The sequence below is a fragment of the Pocillopora verrucosa genome, chromosome 13 (genome assembly GCF_036669915.1).
Source record: "Pocillopora verrucosa isolate sample1 chromosome 13, ASM3666991v2, whole genome shotgun sequence".
NCBI classification, from domain to species: domain Eukaryota; kingdom Metazoa; phylum Cnidaria; class Anthozoa; order Scleractinia; family Pocilloporidae; genus Pocillopora; species Pocillopora verrucosa.
Genome location: NC_089324.1, coordinates 15,809,194 through 15,830,130, shown reverse-complemented (window position 1 = coordinate 15,830,130; position 20,937 = coordinate 15,809,194). Strand labels below are relative to the sequence as shown.

General features: G+C 39.3%; 1 protein-coding gene and 1 pseudogene across 2 annotated transcripts in view; one reads left to right on the top strand and one right to left on the bottom strand.

Annotated features, from left to right (window-relative positions):
• The first annotated feature begins 8,201 nt into the window (after positions 1 to 8,201).
• LOC136277552 (neuroglobin-like) lies at positions 8,202 to 10,449 on the top strand (annotated as a pseudogene).
• A 667-nt stretch (positions 10,450 to 11,116) lies between these two features.
• LOC131795523 (tetratricopeptide repeat protein 28-like) overlaps positions 11,117 to 20,937 on the bottom strand; it is a 30,058-nt gene continuing 20,237 nt past the window's right edge. For both annotated transcript variants that reach the window (XM_066159896.1, XM_066159897.1), the window contains 4 exons: positions 20,072 to 20,233; positions 19,733 to 19,810; positions 18,360 to 18,427; positions 11,117 to 17,147 (listed from right to left, as the gene is read on the bottom strand). In XM_066159896.1, coding sequence (XP_066015993.1) covers positions 13,458 to 17,147; positions 18,360 to 18,427; positions 19,733 to 19,810; positions 20,072 to 20,233 — 3,998 coding nt within the window. In that variant the 3' untranslated portion in view covers positions 11,117 to 13,457. The remainder of the gene's footprint in view (positions 17,148 to 18,359; positions 18,428 to 19,732; positions 19,811 to 20,071; positions 20,234 to 20,937) is intronic.

The window sequence follows — 20,937 nt, the reverse complement described above, 5'->3', positions numbered from 1 at the left end:
GAGAGGTACTGTGAGAGAGACACTGTGAGAGAGGTACTGTGAGAGAGACACTGAGAGAGGTACTGTGAGAGAGACACTGTGAGAGAGGTACTGTGACAGAGACACTCTGAGAGAGGTACTGTGAGAGAGAAACTGTGAGAGAGGTACTGTGAGAGAGACACCTTGAGAGAGGTACTGTGAGAGAGAAACTGTGAGAGAGGTACTGTGGGAGAGGCACTGTGAGAGAGACACTCTGAGACAGAGGTACTGTGAGAGAGGTACTGTGACAGAGGTACTGTGACAGAGGTACTGTGACAGAGGTACTTTGACAGAGGTACTGTGACAGAGGTACTGTGAGAGAGGTACTGTGAGAGAGGTACTGGGAGAGAGGCACTGTGAGAGAGGTACTGTGAGAGAGGTACTGTGAGAGAGCTACTGTGAGAGAGATACTGTGAGAGAGGTACTGTGAGAGAGGTACTGTGAGAGAGGTACTGTGAGAGAGGTACTGTGAGAGAGGTACTGTGAGAGAGGTACAGTGAGAGAGGTACTGTGAGAGAGGTACTGTGAGAGAGGTACTGTGAGAGAGGTACTGTGAGAGAGGTACTGTGAGAGAGGTACTGTGAGATAGGTACTGTGAGAGAAGCACTGTGAGTGAGGTACTGTGAGAGAGGTACTGTGAGAGAGGTACTGTGAGAGAGACACTGTGAGAGAAACACTGTGAGAGAGGTACTGTGAGAGAAGTACTGTGAGAGAGGTACTGTGAGAGTGGTACTGTGAGAGAGACACTGTGAGAGAGGTACTGTGAGAGAGGTACTGTGAGAGAGATACTGTGAGAGAGGTACTGTGAGAGAGAAAAATGTGAGAGAGGTACTATGAGAGTGGTACTGTGAAAGAGGTACTGTGAGAGAGGTACTGGGAGAGAGGTACTGTGAGAGAGACACTGTGAGAGAGGTACTGTGAGAGAGGTACTGTGGGAGAGGTACTGTGAGAGAAGTACTGTGAGAGAGACACTGTGAGAGAGGTACTGTGAGAGAGTTACTGTGAGAGAGGTACTGTGAGAGAGGTACTGTGAGAGAGGTACTGTGAGAGAGGTACTGGGAGAGAGGTGCTGTGAGAGAGGTACTGTGAGAGAGGCACTGTGAGAGAGAGACTGTGAGAGAGGTACTGGGAGAGAGGTACTGTGATAGAGGTACTGTGAGAGAGGTACTGTCAGAGAGGTACTGTGAGAGAGGTACTGGGAGAGAGATACTGTGAGAGAGGTACTGTGAGAGAGGTACTGTGAGAGAGGTACTGTGAGAGAGGTACTGTGAGAGAGGTACTGTGAGAGAAACACTCTGAGAGAGGTACTATGAGAGAGGTACTGTGAGAGAGGTACTCTGAGAGAGGTACTGGGAGAGAGGTACTGTGAGAGAGACACTGTGAGAGAGGTTCTGTGAGAGAGGTACTGTGAGAGAGACACTGTGAGAGAGGTACTGTGAGAGACGTACTGTGGGAGAGGTACTGTGAGAGAAGTACTGTGAGAGAGACACTGTGGGAGAGGTACTGTGAGAGAGGTACTGTGAGAGAGGTACTGTGAGAGAGGTACTGTGAGAGAGATACTGGGAGAGAGGTACTGTGAGAGAGGTACTGTGAGAGAGGTACTGTGAGAGAGGTAATGTGAGAGAGACACTCTGAGAGAGGTACTATGAGAGAGGTACTGTGAGAGAGGTACTGTGAGAGAGGTACTGGGAGAGAGGTACTGTGAGAGAGACACTGTGAGAGAGGTTCTGTGAGAGAGGTACTGTGAGAGAGACACTGTGAGAGAGGTACTGTGGGAGAGGTACTGTGAGAGAAGTACTGTGAGAGAGACACTGTGAGAGAGGTACTGTGAGAGAGTTACTGTGAGAGAGGTACTGTGAGAGAGGTACTGTGAGAGAGGTACTGGGAGAGAGGTACTGTGAGAGAGGTACTGTGAGAGAGGTACTGTGAGAGAGGTATTGTGAGAGAGGTACTGTGAGAGAGACACTGTGAGAGAGGTACTGTGAGAGAGGTACTGTGAGAGAGGTACTGTGAGAGAGGTACTGGGAGAGAGGTACTGTGAGAGAGGTACTGTGAGAGAGGTATTGTGAGAGAGGTACTGTGAGAGAGACACTGTGAGAGAGGTAATGTTAGAGAGGTACTGTGAGAGAGGTACTGTGAGTGAGGTACTGTGAGAGAGGTACTGTGAGAGAGGTACTGTGAGAGAGGTACTGTGAGAGAGGTACTGGAAGAGAGGTGCTGTGAGAGAGGTACTGTGAGAGAGGCACTGTGAGAGAGAGACTGTGAGAGAGGTACTGGGAGAGAGGTACTGTGATAGAGGTACTGTGAGAGAGGTACTCTCAGAGAGGTACTGTGAGAGAGGTACTGTGAGAGAGGTACTGTGAGAGAGGTACTGTGAGAGAGGTACTGTGAGAGAGGTACTGGGAGAGAGGTACTAGGAGAGAGGTACTGGGAGAGAGATACTGGGAGAGAGGTACTGTGAGAGAGGTACTGTGAGAGAGGTACTGTGAGAGAGGTACTGTGAGAGAGGTACTGTGAGAGAGGTTTTGTGAGAGAGGTACTGTGAGAGAGGTACTGTGAGGGAGGTACTATTAGAGAGGTACTGTGAGAGAGGTAGTGTTTGATATGATCTCCTTTCTTCGAGGTGAACTACATCCGTTCGTTTTCTCTCTGGCTATCGCTGAATGCAGTTGAAGACCAAACAAAAGACCAGGGTGTTATAACTAAAACAACTAGCTGATCGTTTTATTTTTTGGAGAGAGTGTGAGAAAATACATTTAGTAATGCCGAGTCTAGACGTGAAAAAGTAAACAGAAGTAGTTATATTTCCCGTCAGTTTAGTAGCTTTATTTGCCCTTCGTCTACAATAAGATAGCAATTTTTCAAATGAGCTAAAAAAGTTTAATTGTTACTCTAGCATATAATGAATATTTCAACGACTATAACTTCTCTGTCTGTATACCTTAGTGCACCTCATTATATTGAATGCAATTTGTGTCTTATTTCTCTTTCCGACGATGTTAAATTCACTCTTTTCTACACCGTAAATGAAAATTAAACTTACGCTGCTTCACTTGTATAATTCGGAGTTATCTAGTGTTTTGGATAAGCATGCCCCATTAAAATCGCGCATGGTTACCATTCGTCCCGCTGCTCCATGGTTTAGTGAGGAGATTAAACTGGAGAGAAGAGTTCGTCGCCGACTGGAAAGGAGATGGCGTAGGACGAGATTGCCCGAAGATCGTCTGCGTCTTATTGAACAAAATCGTATTGTCAATGAGCTATTACTCTCTGTCCGCTCACAATATTACACCAAACTTATTGATGATAATTGCCTTAATCAGAGGAAACTGTTTGGCATTGTCGGTAAGTTATTACATCGGAGTCCTGCACCGCAGTATCCATCTTGCTCTTCCGTGGCGGATCTTGCAAATAGATTCATTGGCTTTTTTGGTGAGAAGATTATTACTATTCGACATGAACTGGCATCGAACCCTATGCAGGGAACTTATTTATTTAATGAAGCCACAGTAGCAACAACTAGACTCCATCGTTTGAGCTGTCCTTCATATTCGACCTTACTTCAGATTGTGCACCCTTTGGCATCAAAGTCTTTTGAACTTGACCCTGTCCCCTCTAGAATACTCCTTGGTTGTCTTGATCTCCTTTGCCCTGTGATCTGGAAAATTGTTAAGCTGTCTTTGGAGACCTCTGTCATGCCCACTGAACTTAAACAAGCTGTAATTCGTCCTTTGTTGAAAAAGCCGAGTCTTGATTATCAAGAATTTAAGAACTTTCGGCCGATCTCTAACCTCACCTTCTTGTCCAAAGTCATTGAGAAAGTAGTGGCTTTGCAGCTTGTTGACTACATTGACAACAATGGTCTGTGTGAAGTCTTTCAGTCTGCCTACCGTGCTCACCATAGCACCGAAACGGCTCTTCTCAGAGTCTACAATGACATTGCTATGTCCATTGACAATCAAAAATCTGTTGTTTTGGTTCTACTGAACCTGTCTGCTGCTTTTGATACAGCTGATCATTCTCTTCTACTTGCTAGACTATCTACCCGTTTTGACATTTGTGACCAGGCACTGGACTGGTTTCGTTCATATCTATCTGATTGCACTCAGCATGTCAGAATCCAAGATGTCTCTTCTGATGTGCATGCCTTACCTTATGGTGTACCTCAGGGTTCCGTTTTGGGCCCCTTGTTGTATTCTTTGTACACTTCCCCTTTAGGTGATATTACAAGATCTCATGGTCTATCTTATCACTTTTATGTTGATGATACACAGCTATATTTATCTTTTGAAACGTCATCGCCTGAGGATATGTCAACATGTACATCTGCTCTTAAAGATTGTGTTCAAGATATTGACCTTTGGATGTTAAATAACAAGCTGAAGCTGAACAGTGGGAAGACTGAAATTATAGTTTTTTCATCCTCCTATCGCCCACGTCCTGCGTTAACAAACCTGGTGATTGCCTCTGACACTGTTGACTGTTCAACTACTGCTAAAAATATTGGAGTTATTTTTAATAACTCTCTATCGATGTTGCCGCACGTTACTGCTGTTTGCAAGTCTTCGTTTTTTCATTTACGCAATATTTTTAAGATTCGCAAGTTTTTTTCTTACGATACATGTAAAACTCTAATTCATGCCTTTGTTACTGCAAGGATCGACTATTGTAACTCACTGCTCTACGGTCAGCCTAAATGTATCTTGAAACGTTTACAGAGTGTCCTAAATAGTGCTGCTAGGCTTATTCACCTTACTAGTAGATATGAGCATGTTACGCCGTTGCTTATTCAACTTCATTGGCTACCAATTGAACAAAGAATAACTTTCAAAATTGCAGTTATTACATTTAAGGCGCTTCATGGTGCTGCACCTAGCTATATCACTGATCTCATCAGGCCTTATACACCTGGTAGACTTCTTAGATCCTCCAATCAATTTTTACTTTCTACATCTAAATTTAATCTTAAAACTTATGGTGGCCGGTCTTTTACTATTGCCGCACCTTCTGTTTGGAATGCACTTCCATTCGAACTTAGATCTTGTAATTCCCTTTCTTCTTTTAAATCTAAGCTCAAGACGTGGCTTTTTAAAATTGGTTATGATGTTGTATAGAATGATGACGTTTTTATAGGATGACAATGTAGTTTTGTAGTTTTGTAGGTTTAGGATTTTGTTCTTATTTTTATTATGTAAAGCGCTTTTGGACCATTGGGAATTTTTATAGAATGACAATGTAGTTTTTTAGGTTTAGGATTTTGTTATTTTTATTATGTAAAGCGCTTTTGGACCATTGGGAATTAGCGCTCTATAAATACTGTATATTATTATTATTATTATTATTATTATAAACAATTTCTCTTAGCCCGCAATTAACAAGGCATTTCTATCCTTGAGTCTACACAAAGATAAATTAATCCAAAAGAAGAGAGAGTTTTGATAAACAAATTTGTCTTCAACTCAGTTTTGAAACTGTGACATGGCAAAAAATTGACTCTTTCTTCCCCATCACTTTTACCAAAAACATACCGTCTCGGAGTTGATCAGATTTAAAATCTAAGTTCGATTTTCTTTCCCTCGTCAAAGAGAAAGGGGGTCAAAAACTTGAATAAGACCCAATTCCTTTAAAATTTGTATTCAATCCTGCTCCCCCCCCCCCCCCACAAGTACCTACTAAGTGACCAAATAATGTTACCCCCACCTCACCCCCCTCAGAACTAACCTTACACTTACTGAGGAAATTACTGAAAATACATTGCAAGCGGCGTCGTTTCACCATGTATTTAAAACGAACTTAACGTGAATTTCTGACCGTTACTGAAAAATAGGATTAGGAATGACTCACCATTCAAAATTGGAAAATCAGCAGCAATTTCCGTCTCGTTTGTGTTTTTCTGCTTTGGGGAAAAATGAGGAAAACGTCACTGCCAAAGTTATTTAGTAGATTCTCAAGGTGAACAGAAAATAGCAAAAAAAAGGATTATAAAACTGCTGAGTCATTAATAACAAGATCTAGTTCAGATGGTTTGTGTTTTGAGCGTAAAACATAAAAGTACTTTTACGTTGAGATACAGTTGTTGAATAAGGCTTAGTTAGAAAGAATGTCTTTTAATTCTCGTCTAAAAACCTGAGAACACTTTTCAGTTCCTAGATATTAATTGATTAGAATCTAAGGAAAAACTCTAAAACCTTGTAATTCATATCTGACTGTCGCAGTTTTCAACACGTTTGATGTAAAAGCTAAAATTTTACAAGTTAAAGTTTTTTTAAAGAATGTCAGAAAAAACATTTCCTAAATGGCATTGATGTTAAATGTCGCTTTTAAGAAAAGTCGTCAGGTACGTAAAAGGCTGTTGTCACCGGATGTCGCTGACAACTACTAACGTTAAGATTTCAACCTAAAAACGTTTTTAAAGATAGTGTTGTCCAGTTTCACTTTTTGAGATTTTTCATCAACGAAAGGAAACTCAGGGCCGTTTATACTAAAGCATACTAATTACATTGTTTAAAAAGCTTACCTAACGGAAGAGATTGAGTTGGTTGTGTCACGTGACGTCTCTGAACGTGATGCTACACATGACATAAACACCAGTACTGGAGGGTAAGGTAAACATTTGAGTCTGAATTTGACAAGTTCCTCCTACAGTTCCTTTATTAGATCTGTGTGCATTAGAGAATTCTATGTAAAATAATGGGACAGTGTTCTTCATAGTTTCGAGTCTTGAACGGTTGTCGTGTTCACTTTATTTTTGGTTGCACATGCCACGCATCGCATTCGTTTCGGAAAACATCCGTCCTCTTTCAGTGACCCGCAGTGTCAGTGAATACAATTGAGTTATTGGCAAACAACGAGGAGATTAGCTCTTTCAATCTTAGACTTTGGCAATAAAGAAACTTAATTAGGAAACCACAACGCCGCGTTCCGCTTCAATCTAAAAATAACTTAACTGAAATCGATATACCCAGCCAGCGCCCTGATTTTCCCTCTCTGTCCCATTATTTTCCCATGAAATGTGCTATAAGCATATACCGACCTCAGGTTAGTTGGACTGACATTTTACTGACTCCAGCGGCAGTAATAATCCGCGGAAGCTTCGAGAAAAGAAAGCCACTCTCTTTACGGTGTAAAAATACGTACCTCTCAATTCTCCTTTTTAAGCGTGGTGCTGAATAAGTAAACGAGAACTAAGTTAACGCTCAGATCCTCACCATTTTTGAACCTCTGGAGCGTGTCCCTGGCCTGCTTTCTTTCCTAAGTTTCTTTTGAAAAAATTTTTGAAAATTCAGTTTGAGAATTGTTCTCCATGGTTTTCTTCCTTTCGTTTGTTTTCTGTCGGTTTGAACAAGAAATCGCCAATAGAAGTTCTCAGCAGATAATTTCATCGACTCGCATCAAAAACATTTGCTCACACAAGACATGAACTAACGCCAATGAGTAAAATAAAATCCCTGAAAAATTTACTGTCACAGACATACGTTCATTGCATTATTCGTCAGCATTACAATCACTGCAGAGGCCTGGAGCCCAAGTTTATGACGTCATTTATAATTATGTCACTTCAAGGAAAAATACAGCGTTAATCTAACTGAGGGAGGTTATATCTCGACTTTTACTGGAGTATGCTACTTAACGATTACTCCGAAATTACACACATCAATTTAACTGTCACAAATACTTAGTTAAGAATAAAGAATTACCTTTATTTGTCTGGACGGGCTCATATTATCATTTGATTATTCGAAGCAAAACTATCACGAAAAATTCCTTTGTCTTGAACAGGTATAAAGTTCCGAACATTTTAGCCAAATGTTCCACGGATCAATATTTTCAAGTGGGTGAGAGGCTTTTAATTACTGACTTCACGACTTATAGAATGAATAAATTCGCCTACATTCGCGCGTTGAGGGATGTCGGAATAACTTTGGAAAAATTATTCTTCCACACCGATAAATCATTTAACAAATTATTTTCACGTTTTCACAGGGGGACAGATCGAGCCAGCATTTGTCTACGTCTTACATTTGCGCGAAATTTTAATGAATAAATTATGAAAGTACCGCGTAAATGTTAGAAAATTAGTGGTTTTAAGAACGAAGGAAAGTTCACGAAATAAATTCTTAAATATATTCAGCTAGTGTCTACACATCTTCATTTAAAGGTTTAACAGTCAAACTGTAAATGCCATGGGTTGTTTTGCGTCGCGAAATAACAGAATCGAAATAGAAGTCTCAGTTGCTGCGGCAACATCGACTTCAAGAATCAGACACATTCCGCTATCACAGGAACAAAATGCAAAATTTAAAAGAATTTTGGCAGCTCATTGTGCCCAGTAAGAGCGTCACAGGGAAGAAAGTGTTTAAACGGTAAGTGTTTTAAATACTCGATATCTCTGGTTTGTTGTGTTTTGTTTCCTAAAAAAAGTGAATGTAGCGTCTCGATTTGACATCAGCTTTTTAATGCAAATATCATACCACTGTTAGGATTGGAATCATTTGAAATGGAGAAAAAGGGGAAAAATTTGCTGATCTCAGCCGAATGTCACGTTGCACGTGAAAGTAGCTTGCTAGCACGTATCGAATCCAATGGTACAAATTCCTTAGTATATAGGAGGTCTTAAGCGCGATTATTCTTAATGACTTCCATTTTTTTTAATTCTTCGTTCCTCTTTCGTTTTCGCTAAGAACCGAGCGCCGGTTCTAAAGAAGAAACCGAGAAATAAAAACAATCAAAAGTTAAGTTGACCGTGAAAACGTTTTCTCGGGCCTTTTCGTGTGCAAATGCGAGAGCGCCAACACGAAAACTTTAGCGCTGCTGCGTGTTTCGCCTGTTTTCTTGCCAATCGGGTCATTATTTTACGCAAAAGTGACTTCAAAATGCAAACGCATGCGCACTACCTTCGTGATAGCATATTTCTACTGAGGATGAGGGTGGAGATTCACAGCTGTGTAGCTGTGTCTTGTGGGTATTGCTCACTGTCTTGATTTCTTTGTATAACTGGCAAAATGGAAGTAAAATTCATCATCTAAAGTAAACGCGAGTCGAATTTCTATTATTCAGAGTTAAAAATGATGTCCGTGAATGATTTTGTTTCAGACTATTTGAGTCCAACCCAAGAATTCAAGACATGTTTCCCGCCTTTAAGAGTTTGAAACTTCAAGCCGTAATCAACTCTCGATCTCTGTATCTTCACGTCAGACGAGTCATGACTGCGATGGCAAATGTTGTATTTTCTTTGGGACGCAGAGGTTTTCATGGAGTATTTAATGAACCGTGGAGAAAGACATAAAGCATGGCCCGTGAAGCTGGAACGTTTCGATGTATGTATTCTATTATTCCGATCAAGGCTACTTAGGGGTACATATTTTGTATAGCACTGTATAGCGGTGTAAACTGCAGAAAAGTGAAGTCTAGTGCTATCTAGTGGTACATATTGTTGTATAGCGCTGTATTGCGATGTTAACTTCAGAAGAGGGAAGTCTGGTGCTACCTGGGGGTACATAATGTTGTAAAGCGCTGTATTGTGGGATAAACTGCAATGGCGGGAAGCACAGTGCTATCTAGGGATACATACTGTTGTTTATGATCCACTAAATATTTCTGTTTGCGTGCGATAGATCTAATCGCAGTAAGTGACTAAATATCTCCCAGCTAAAAATGTGGGTGATACCCGAGAATATCACCCAAGCGATATTCCCCAATTTGCAAACCTTACGCCCACTATGAAAAGTCTTCGTTTCAAACTTAATTCAATTCAGTAGCCGTTCTCCCTACACTTCTTTCGTGCTCTAGCCGCTTCCTAAGGGCTTTATATCAGAACATAGCACAGTCAAGGCTTCTCTATTTGTTAAATAAACTGCAGTTTTTAAAAGGACGTACAATGTATAGAGGAATGTTTAGCACGGTATGGTGCTCTATGTTGATGTAAACTTCAGTCTACGGATTTAAAATGCTAATCTGGGGTACAATGTTGTTTTGTGCTGTATAATGATAAAAGTTGCAGCAGAGGTGTGTATAGTGCTATTGAAGGGAGGAGAGAGAGGGGCATATAGGCGTGCGTATTTGAGGAGTTTATTCTACGATGTAAGGAGACATGGAGTCGAATAATCGACTACCCCTTAGTAGGTATTGTTGTAACTTATCCTTTCTTAGTTATCATGTGTCAAAACTCTTTTCCAGGGTCTTGTCTGCGTCCACTTTCAAGAAGGCGGCTACTGACTCTGTGGAGTCTGTGGATTGATCTGCTGTCATCTTGGATTCGCGATGGTTTGACCCATTCTCAATCAGATGATAGAAGAAGCTTTAATTTGAACATTGCAGGACTCGTTTCCAAAAAAATGCACCGATTATGTCGCTGAGACTTGGAGGGAGCTGTTTCGCTTCATTACTGCAACTGTGATGAGAGGACTGAGGAGAGCAAACACTGACACGTGAAATTTAAGAGTGAGAGACCCTGTGGACTGGGAATCAGTCGAAAGGAAAACTGAGAGTTTACTAGAGATGACGTTAAGGGGACACCATCCTAAAGTGAACAAAATAAGCATGATAACAACTACTCTGGGGGAGTAAGGAGGTATATAAGTTGAAAGAAGCCTGACGTTACGCGAGGATTGAGACGAATAAAAACGGAAACAGACAAGGAGATAGTCGCGTCTAATGAAGCGCGCAGAAGAATAAAGTTGACGAAAGAAGTGCGCGTAAAGATGGGAATCAAGGAAAAGCACAATGAAAAAAAGAGAAGGAACCAAAAGAAGGAGAAAAAAAGAGATACGCAAATGTGAAATGGTGTAAAAACTTGTGGGAGGAAAAAGGTAATTAAGGCGCACGCATATGACAGTATGAACACGTCCGTCGGCATTCAAAACCGTGTGACAGTACGGAGAACGATAGACAGTGGAAGAGACAATCGAAGAGGTGACGAGCGTTTGTTAAGTGGGTGGGGGCTTGAAAAATGGGATGTTACTAAACTGTCAGCTGCACAGATTATCAACTTGGCGCGCGCGGGTCAAAACAAGCATTGAAGTCCCATAAGATCTTTTCTCTCTGCATCTCAGTGTATAAAATACAAAAACTGCGTTGATTTTCATTGTCTCCATATTCTAAGGATTTCTCTTACACAAAGAAGTAAAAAAGTAAGTACAATAGAAACTACATTAAATTGTTCAAGGCTTTAAGTAAAATACACGCTAAACGAAGACACTAAAATGAACCCATTTACTCCCAAGACTGATCATAATTTAAATTCTCCTCACGGTATTAATGCACCGACAAACATGGTGTTAATAAGAATTAAAGAAAATCTAAACTGGAGGAAAACTTCTTACTAGAAACGTAATGTTACGTCGAATTCTCAAAATGAAGCAAAAAAGAAACACATTCTTATAAGTTGGGAGGATTTTTCTGCAGAACTTGGGAGTTCATGAGTTAATTAATATAAAGTCAGGTAAATGAAGAAATATCTTCAACTTTAAATTCAAATAGCATCAAAACACTTCACACGAAATACAATGACATTATACAAAGCATATTTAATTGAAATTGTCCCAGCTTGTTTTTAAAATCCTACGTTACATCATATTCAATCATGTGCGAGGTTCACTATTATATTTTATATCAGTATATACCAATGGTAGCTATGAAACTCTGCTAAATTAAGATTGATTTTACAAAAATATCTTAAAACAGCTGTGATACAGTATACCTTAAATTATTGACCACAAAACAGCTTCTAATCAAAAAGCGTGCTCTGAATACTAAGTATAAATTCTTAAATCTAAGAAAGATATCATCCGACATCTTCAAATTATACTAAGGTAAATTTAAAGCCATGAAAAAAATTTGAACTGAAAATTTTAAAAAATTGCAAGTTTAATCCTGAAGCCCTGAACCTTTTTAACTGCGGACTAGATCTACATTTATTCATGAACATTTTCACCAAAATAATTCCCACTGAGGACTACATGGCTTACTTTCCCTGTTTCGGCGTGAGTGGCCCAGTGGTCAGAGCGCTGGACTCTGGGTTGGACGGCCCGGGTTCAAGTCCTGGATGGGGCACTACGTTGTGGCCTTAAGCAAGTCGCTTCACTCACCTTGCTTCGTCTTCTCGGATAAGACGTGAAGCCGGAGGTCCCGTCTCCTGCAGGGTTTGGGGTAGGAGACGTTAATTTCCCACGCACGAGATTACTGTGTGATGGATGTCCTCCCCTGGGTTGGGTTGGGTGGATCTCTAATACACGTACACGTTTAAACGAGGACTTCGGTACTCCTAGGTGTCACGTGTTTAAATATATATATATATTCTCTAATTTATTGGCGTAAATATTTCCTACTAAAAACAACAAATTATATGTCACATACATTAATAGTCACAGCTATGGAAACTTCAGTTATAGTGAACTTTGCTTTGCTATTTCCTTGTTTAGATCACATGCACAATTTCGCACCTCTCTGTCGTGATTCTTTAAAACGAATAGACAAGTGTTTGATGAAACGGACTAAAACTGACCAAACTCATTTGATTTAAAACAGTGTTGTAGCCAACTTTTTACCTTTTTGTAGCCCTGTTCCCTGAGAAATTTCAATATTTGTTTCAACATTTGCAAGAGTCATATTACAAAAGTCAAGCGGGCGGAAAACAATTGTAGGACGGGCCTACGAGACTAGAGACTGACTACACCCTTAAAAGTAGGTCTAATGTCTCTTACATATGGTCAGTAAATTTAATAACATCATCTCTGATGTTTACTTCATCAAATTAAGCTTATAATGGCAATCTTGGCACTGTTAAAATTATATTATAAATTAAATCATATATATAAATATATATATAAAATATATTGAAAGAAATATCAATCATTTTTTCTTGTGAAGAGTCTCAAATTGTAACCAAGTAATTTATGATGTAGAGAAATCATCCAAGTTTAATTAACATATTGCTGCAAATTTTGCAAATCAAACTTTTGGAAATAAAAATTTCGCCAACTTTTGCAAATGACGAACTATTTCCTTGCTTATCAAAAGCTTAGAATACAACGTAATTAAAACCTAGTGAACAAGCTCCTGTTTATGTACAAGAAAAAGCCTTTAAATTGTTTTCCATACAACTGATTGTGATACAGGAATAGAGCTGAGTGTCATTTTAACGAAAACGAAAACCTCGTAATCGCCTTCAACTACTGTAGGCATTCATAACAGAAGCCTTGTTACATTGCGTTCTCTTGGCAAGCAGTTAAATTTTAAGGGTCACAAAAAAATAAAATTCCAGGAATCAAAATATAATGAAATAGTCTGTTTTTATTTCTTCACCAAAGTAGAGTTACACCTCTCAAGTTCCATTTAATAAAAGTAAAATGCAATGAAAAATAGCGAAAAATTCCAAAAATAGAGAAACATTTTGGGATGATAAAAAAAAAATTTCATTTATGTGATTTTATATTTAAATTTTATATTTCCTTTGACATGAAGTCAAGAGTGACGTCATCGCCAATCAGCGAAAAGGGCGCCCAGTATTTGATGTCGTGGAACTTGTCTGATTCTCTAAGGCTTTTAATGGCCAGGTTCAGTGACTCGCTTGCAGGTTTACCTTCTGCAAGATGTTGATAAAAGCATTTCATGAACTCGAGAGTAGCCTCGTCATCAATCGCCCACAGGGACACCACAACAGACCGAGCACCAGCTCCCATAAAAGCACGCGCGATGCCAACCACACCTTCAGCCTCGATCTCGCCTCCACCACTATGGCAGCAACTAAGCACAACAAGTTTGGCACGAAGTTGAACATTCAACATATCTCTGATTGTTAAAATGTAATCCTTCTCCGTTGGCACAGAAGAAATTCGATGTGGGTCAGGTGTAAGAGCAATTTTGCCAGTTTCCGGACATCCGTGCGCCGCAAAGTGAACTAAGGAAACGGAACTGAGTCTTTTCAACACCTCACGTTTCGTGGCCTGTCTGCCAGTGATTGGTGTGATATTCAGAATTTTTCCGATCATTTCTACCTCTTCTTTAGCACACGGAAGCTGCTCGAAGAGTGTCTCTCCCTTGCTGTTAGTAACCTCGGCTACCCACGGATCTCCTACAAGTAACGCACCACTTCTTTTGTGATAATCATCTGGGCAATCAGCAATGAGTCTAAGACTTGTTAACGATGGAGCGAGTCGGATTCTGAACGATTCACACAGGTATTTAGAATTACCATCCTTCAATGCAGCGTAAGGAGCGAGCCACAGGGGTCCATCGGGAATAATGACTAACTCATCCCCTTGAACCAGGTCAGCCACCGGCTGTATGACGGTATCATACAAAGTGCTCAAGGATTCTTTCTGTTGGATAGGAGGTTGAGGGTTGTCTTCTTTAGTTTTCACATCCGCTCTTGAACGACTCTCCCTCAAAGCATCCAAAGATCGATTCTCGCATCTCACATTAGAACGAACACTAAGTTGTGCATAGACACCGCGCATGAACGACTCAAAGGATTGGCTAGCTCCACTATTCTCTGAAACAAAACCTTTGAGTTTACTTTGTCTTAACTGAACTTGTTTTCCTTCGCACACAAACCAAAGATTGACGTCAGCTTTGTCCACTGCCTGAAAGACGACGTTTAATGAAACGTTTTTTAAAACTTTTAAAAAACGTTCCGTACAAATTGATGAAGACCTAGCTGTGACTGCTAAATCTTCATCGCCTATCTTTTGCCGACTTGTTCCACCCCAAAAACTGGATTCCATAAGGTCGGTCAGAGCCTGAGCTCGTCCTTTCTCAGCAACAAATAAGGCTTCATCTATATTACCTTGTTCTACGAGAACTCTCCACAAACCCGTATACGCCATTCGATGTTGATTTCGAAAATTAACTTTCCACTTATCTTTAGATTTTAGAAGTACTCTCAAGGAATTGAATAAGTTTATGCTAGCTTGGTAATGTTCAACGGCTTTTGGCAGTCCACCCTGCAACTCAAAAACGCATCCTAATGAACTGTAAGCCATTGCCTCCAAGGATTTGTCTTCGACCTCTTTAGCAATTTTAAGCACTAGGTTGTATGACTTATTAGCCTCTGTCAAATCTCCCACAGTTTGATACATATTACCAATATTACCATAAGCTTTACCCTCCCCATGTTTGTCTCCTACTTCTTTAGCTATTTTAAGATGTAGGTTGTGGTACTCGATGGTTCTTTTAAAATCACCCAGACTCTGATAAGCATTGCCAAGATTGCCATAAGCAACACCCTCCCCATGCTTGTCTCCTACTTCTTTAGCTATTTTAAGATGTAGGTTGTGGTACTCGATGGCTTTTTTGAAATCACCCAGACGGCGATAAGCATTGCCAAGATTTCCATAAGCACAACCCTCCCCATGCTTGTCTCCTACTTCTTTAGCTATTTTAAGATCTAGGTTGTAGAACTGCAGGGCGTTTTTAAAATCACCCAGACTCTGATAAGCATTGCCAAGATTGCCATAAGCACAACCCTCCCCATGCTTGTCTCCCTCTTCTTTAGCTATTTTAAGATGTAGGTTGTACCACTGCATGGCGTTTTTAAAATCACCCAGACTCTGATAAGCATTGCCAAGATTGCCATAAGCAGCACCCTCCCCATGCTTGTCTCCTACTTCTTTAGCTATTTTAAGATGTAGGTTGTGGTACTCTATGGCTTTTTTCAAATCACCCAGACTAAAATAAGCATTGCCAAGATTGCCATAAGCAACACCCTCCCCATGCTTGTCTCCTACTTCTTTAGCTATTTTAAGATGTAGGTTGCGGTACTCGATGGCTTTTTTGAAATCACCCAGACTAAAATAAGCATTGCCAAGATTGCCATAAGCAGCACCCTCCCCATGCTTGTCTCCTACTTCTTTAGCTATTTTAAGATGTAGGTTGTGGTACTCTATGGCTTTTTTGAAATCACCCAGACTAAAATAAGCATTGCCAAGATTGCCATAAGCAACACCCTCCCCATGCTTGTCTCCTACTTCTTTAGCTATTTGAAGATGTAGGTTGTGGTACTCTGTGGCTTTTTTCATATCACCCAGACGGCGATAAGCATTGCCAATATTTCCATAAGCAACACCCTCCCCATGCTTGTCTCCTTCTTCTTTACCTATTTTAAGATGTAGGTTGTGGTATTCGATGGCTTTTTTGAAATTACCTAGACTGTAATAAGCATTGCCAAGACTGCCATAGGCGTTACCCTCCCCATGCTTGTCTCCTACTTCTTTAGCTATTTTAAGATATAGGTTGTGGTATTGTATGGCTTTTTTTAAATCACCCAGACTCTGATAAGCATTGCCAAGATTGCTATAAGCACCACCTTCCCCATGCTTGTCTCCTACTTCTTTAGCTATTTTAAGATGTAGGTTGTGGTACTCTATGGCTTTTCCGAAATCACCCAGACTAAAATAAGCATTGCCAAGATTGCCATAAGCAACACCCTCCCCATGCTTGTCTCCTACTTCTTTAGCTATTTTACGATGTAGGTTGTGGTACTCTATGGCTTTTCCGAAATCACCCAGACTAAAATAAGCATTGCCAAGACTGCCATAGGCGTTACCCTCCCCATGCTTGTCTCCTACTTCTTCAGCTATTTTAAGATATAGGTTGTGGTATTGTATGGCTTTTTTTAAATCACCCAGACTCTGATAAGCATTGCCAAGATTGCTATAAGCACCACCTTCCCCATGCTTGTCTCCTACTTCTTTAGCTATTTTAAGATGTTGGTTGTGGTACTCGATGGCTTTTTTGTTATCACCCACACGGCGATAAGCATTGCTAAGATTGCCATAAGCACCACCCTCCCCATGCTTGTCTCCTACTTCTTTAGCTATTTTAAGATTTAGGTTGTGGTACTCTATGGCTTTTTTTAAATCACCCAGACGGCGATAAGCATTGCCAAAATTGCCATAAGCGTTACTCTCCCCATGCTTGTCTCCTACTTCTTTAGCTTTTTTAAGATATAGGTTGAGGTTCTCTGTGGCTTCTTCTCCCCGATTATAGAGACCTATGACTTTCTTGACATCACCTGAACTTGCACAACCGTGGTCATGACTAATAGGATCTTTATCTTCCATGGACTTATCTCCCACTTCACTGACAGACTGAAGTCTTAATGACAACAAGATCCTATCGTTTTTGTCAATCTTTTTTATGTTAAGGGTTAAAATATGGAAAAAGCAAAAACGATTATTTTTCTGGCCATTTTGGTATGTAGTAGTCGATTTTTAGAGTTGTATGGTTGGTTGCCAAGCCTCTGAACAAGAGTGATAGCTAAGGGTGACCTTGTTATGATAAAAATATTGTTGCTTTTCAAATGCAAATTACTTTGTTTCTGTCACTAGACACTGGTCTTTATCACAACATGGTCACCTTCAGCCTCACTCCAAATCAAAGGCTTGACACTTAAGTACCCAACTATAAAATGTCCTATTAGGAGGGCTTGCGTGAAAGGTAGATGTTTTATCAACATTTAGTCTTAAAGTCAGTTAAGAAGTAAATCTACAATTCCAAAAAAATATTTTTTTCTCTGTGCAGCCTCAAAACCTAACGCGAGATATCTAGATTTAAACCCTTGTTTCCAAAAAGCGGGAAGCACTTGCTTCAGTTTTAAATTGATATAGCTTTGACATCAGACGAATGTTTTACAGCAGTGGAAGAAACGAGTCTACATCACAAATACGTGTCCTTAAGAATTGTATTTGTCCATAGGAAAACACGACGAAAGCTTCCGAGTCTCTAAGTGGTGGAAAAAAAGGCAAGAAAATCTGCATAAGATATGTAAACATTACCGAACTTTTTGTTCTGGCTCGTTTTAGAGAGATCTGATATACCCACGTACCATGTATAAACTGGGTGAATATTAGTCTTCTAACCCTTTAACTCCCATGAGTGACCAAAAGAGAATTTCTCCTTACAATAGCAATGCAATATCAATCAGATAAGTGTTGAGAGTAAAGAAAAATATCAATTTGGGAATAATTAGTTGATCCAATACTGAATTCTCTAAACTAACATTACAAGAATGGTATGGTTGACAGTAAAGATAACTACGAATTTGATCTGGGAATTGAAGGGTTAACTAAACTAAAGTACCAGTCATGGCATGGATAGTATAACTAAGTCAAATTGGCTAAAAGGAGTAATATCATTAATAAGTCACAAGGAAATAACTCTTCCCACGTTTTTTAATCACACACACTTAAAATATGAGATGACAAGTTCCCATCATAATTAATATAAAGAATAATATTAATACAATTAATATTATTCTTTGTATGTTCTCCCTTAAAACGTCAAATTATGGAATATTTCCATAATACCAACGGTTAAAAACGAAAGATTCCTTCTAAGGATACAGCTAGTCCCTTATCACACCAAGTGATTGCTTCTTCAAATCTCTTCAGTTCAACACAGGCAGTGGCTCCTGTAGGCAACACAAAAAAGCATATATTAAGTACTGTAGCTCAATTCCAAGAAAGTGGTGGGGGGAGAAAGAGGGGGTCAGAGTAATAAACAAAAAACTATTACCTTCTTTATTTCTGCTCCCACTTCCCGCCCTAATATAGATCCTCCTTCCCGCCCCTTGTTCCCCCGGGCTCCCACCCCCTGTCCCCCTCCACAAGAAAAGAACCAGAAAACGTTGAAAGCTAAATCATTACAGACCAAAAAAAACCAAACAAAAACAAAAAAAACTAAACCATAGGAAAAGAATATACAGGCCCTATTAGGTTTTGGTTAGATTAACTTTTGATAATTGAAACTTCTATGAACATTTAAATTGGGAATGGTAATTCTTACAAAAATAACCAAGAGATATAGAAAGAATATAAGACATACAATGTGAAAACGGAAAAATAAAACCCATCGTTTAAAATTTTTATAATGATACATTTTTTAGTTAACCTTTTTAGAACAAGGTTAAATTTCAATTTCAATCAAAATACAAATTAAAACATTTTATTTGATATTAGTGCTAGTTTCCCTTTAGTTAACATACTTATATACTCAATCAGTTGATAATTGCTTGCTAGGAAGTGACTCAAACTAAGGTGTAAAGTTCACCAAGAATAAGATTTACTCATGCTGTCTGTAGTTAAATTATTAGTACATGTATTATGCATGGCACTTCAAATCAATTTACAGTTGATGAAAGAGGAAATTTTCCTGACAGTTTTGAGTTAAGTCCTTACTTCTTTTCAAAACAGCTAGATAGTGACTAAACATATCTGACACCACTACCTCACTCAATGAGCAGAAGGGAACCAAAATACTCATCCTGAAATTTTGCTTTGCATTCAGCATCAAAATAATAATCTCATCATGACAGAGACTCATGGCACAGCAGTCTAGAGCTGGATTCAAATGTAAATCAGGGTGGTCTTGACCTCTTAAATAACCCTTAAACTCCTATGAGTGACCAAAACAGAATTTCTCCTTACAATATCAATAAAATATCAACCAGATAAGGGATGAGAATAAAGAAAAATATAAATTTGGTAATAATTTGTTGATCCAATACTAAATTCTCTGAATTAATGTGATCAGAATTGTATAGCTGACAGTAAGGAGAATTACAAATTTGATCTGGGAGTTAAAGGGTTAAAGTCAACTGATTATTATTATCATCATCATCATCATCATCATCATCATCATCATCATCATCATCATCATCATCATCATCATCATCATCATCATCATCATCACAGCCAGCACAGCTAACATATCTAACCTCTCACAATTGCCTTAAGGAAAGTTGGATTTAACTCAATGGCTGCTTCTGCATCCCTCAGTGAATCCTGGTGATTTCCTGTAATAAAAATAAATATCTCCGATTAGCTGTACATATAGCAAACCCACCACCTTTACATTAATTTTTGGAAAAATTTGTGATGCTCATTGATATCTGGGGTAAAAGGTTACTTCTTTGTATGTTTGAGAGGCCAAGATAAGATGTATATTTTTCTGGGCAGGCATTCAAAATTATCACCTTTTTTCAGAAAACTACTACTGACAGCCCAATAGCTTCAAAAGAGAAAAAAAATGCATATTAAAGCTCTCATTATCTTACCAAGTTTAAAATGTGCAATAGCCCTGTTGTTGTACAGTTTGGCCTTCAGTTCTTTCTCATTGTAGTTCATTTTAATTCCTTTGGTGTAAAAATGAATAGCATTGATGAAATCTCCTTTCTTAAAGGCCTCATTACCCTCATTCCTATAAACGTCAGCTGTGGCTGCAAAGAAAAAATAAAAATAATTTGTGTTAAAGTCGCTAGGTAGTTAATTAGTGTGTAAGCAGAGCTGCCAAGCCCTGAAGATGTAAAATCTGCAGATTTTCCGTTTTGTGCCAGCTGCCACTTTTGCACCTGCCTGACTTGAATCATAAACCTTAGATAACATCTACAGCCCCCCCCCCCCCCCCCCTCACCTCACAGGACAAACCCCACTCAGCTCATTTACGAGAGACTTTTTTCGGTTGAAAGCTCAACAAATCAGACTCAGTTTCTGTTGTGGTTGTTGTTTATAAGAAATTGTAATCCCTACTTTGAAACAATCTAAGTGCAATCAAGAAAATTAAGAGAAGAACCATAACAACATTGTTTATGGGAAATCTGGAGTTCAAATGTTATGTTTCTGTGAGGAACTGACCCAAATCCTGTTTTATCTGGAAGGTTGATGAGCCATATGGACAACCCAGATTCTCATTCTGTGTTTGTGAAACTCACTGATAATCAGAGAAGCAGCATAATTATAAGTGTAAAAGAGTCTACTGCTTTAATTACATTTAGATAGTTAATGAGTCAATAAGATCCAAATGTTGCAATCATAAAAACCAGAAGCAATCTTACTTATAGACAAACAGTTATTATATAAATGATAAGAATAATGATAAAGAAGATGAGATTAATATTTATGATGATGCTAATAATGTGGGTGA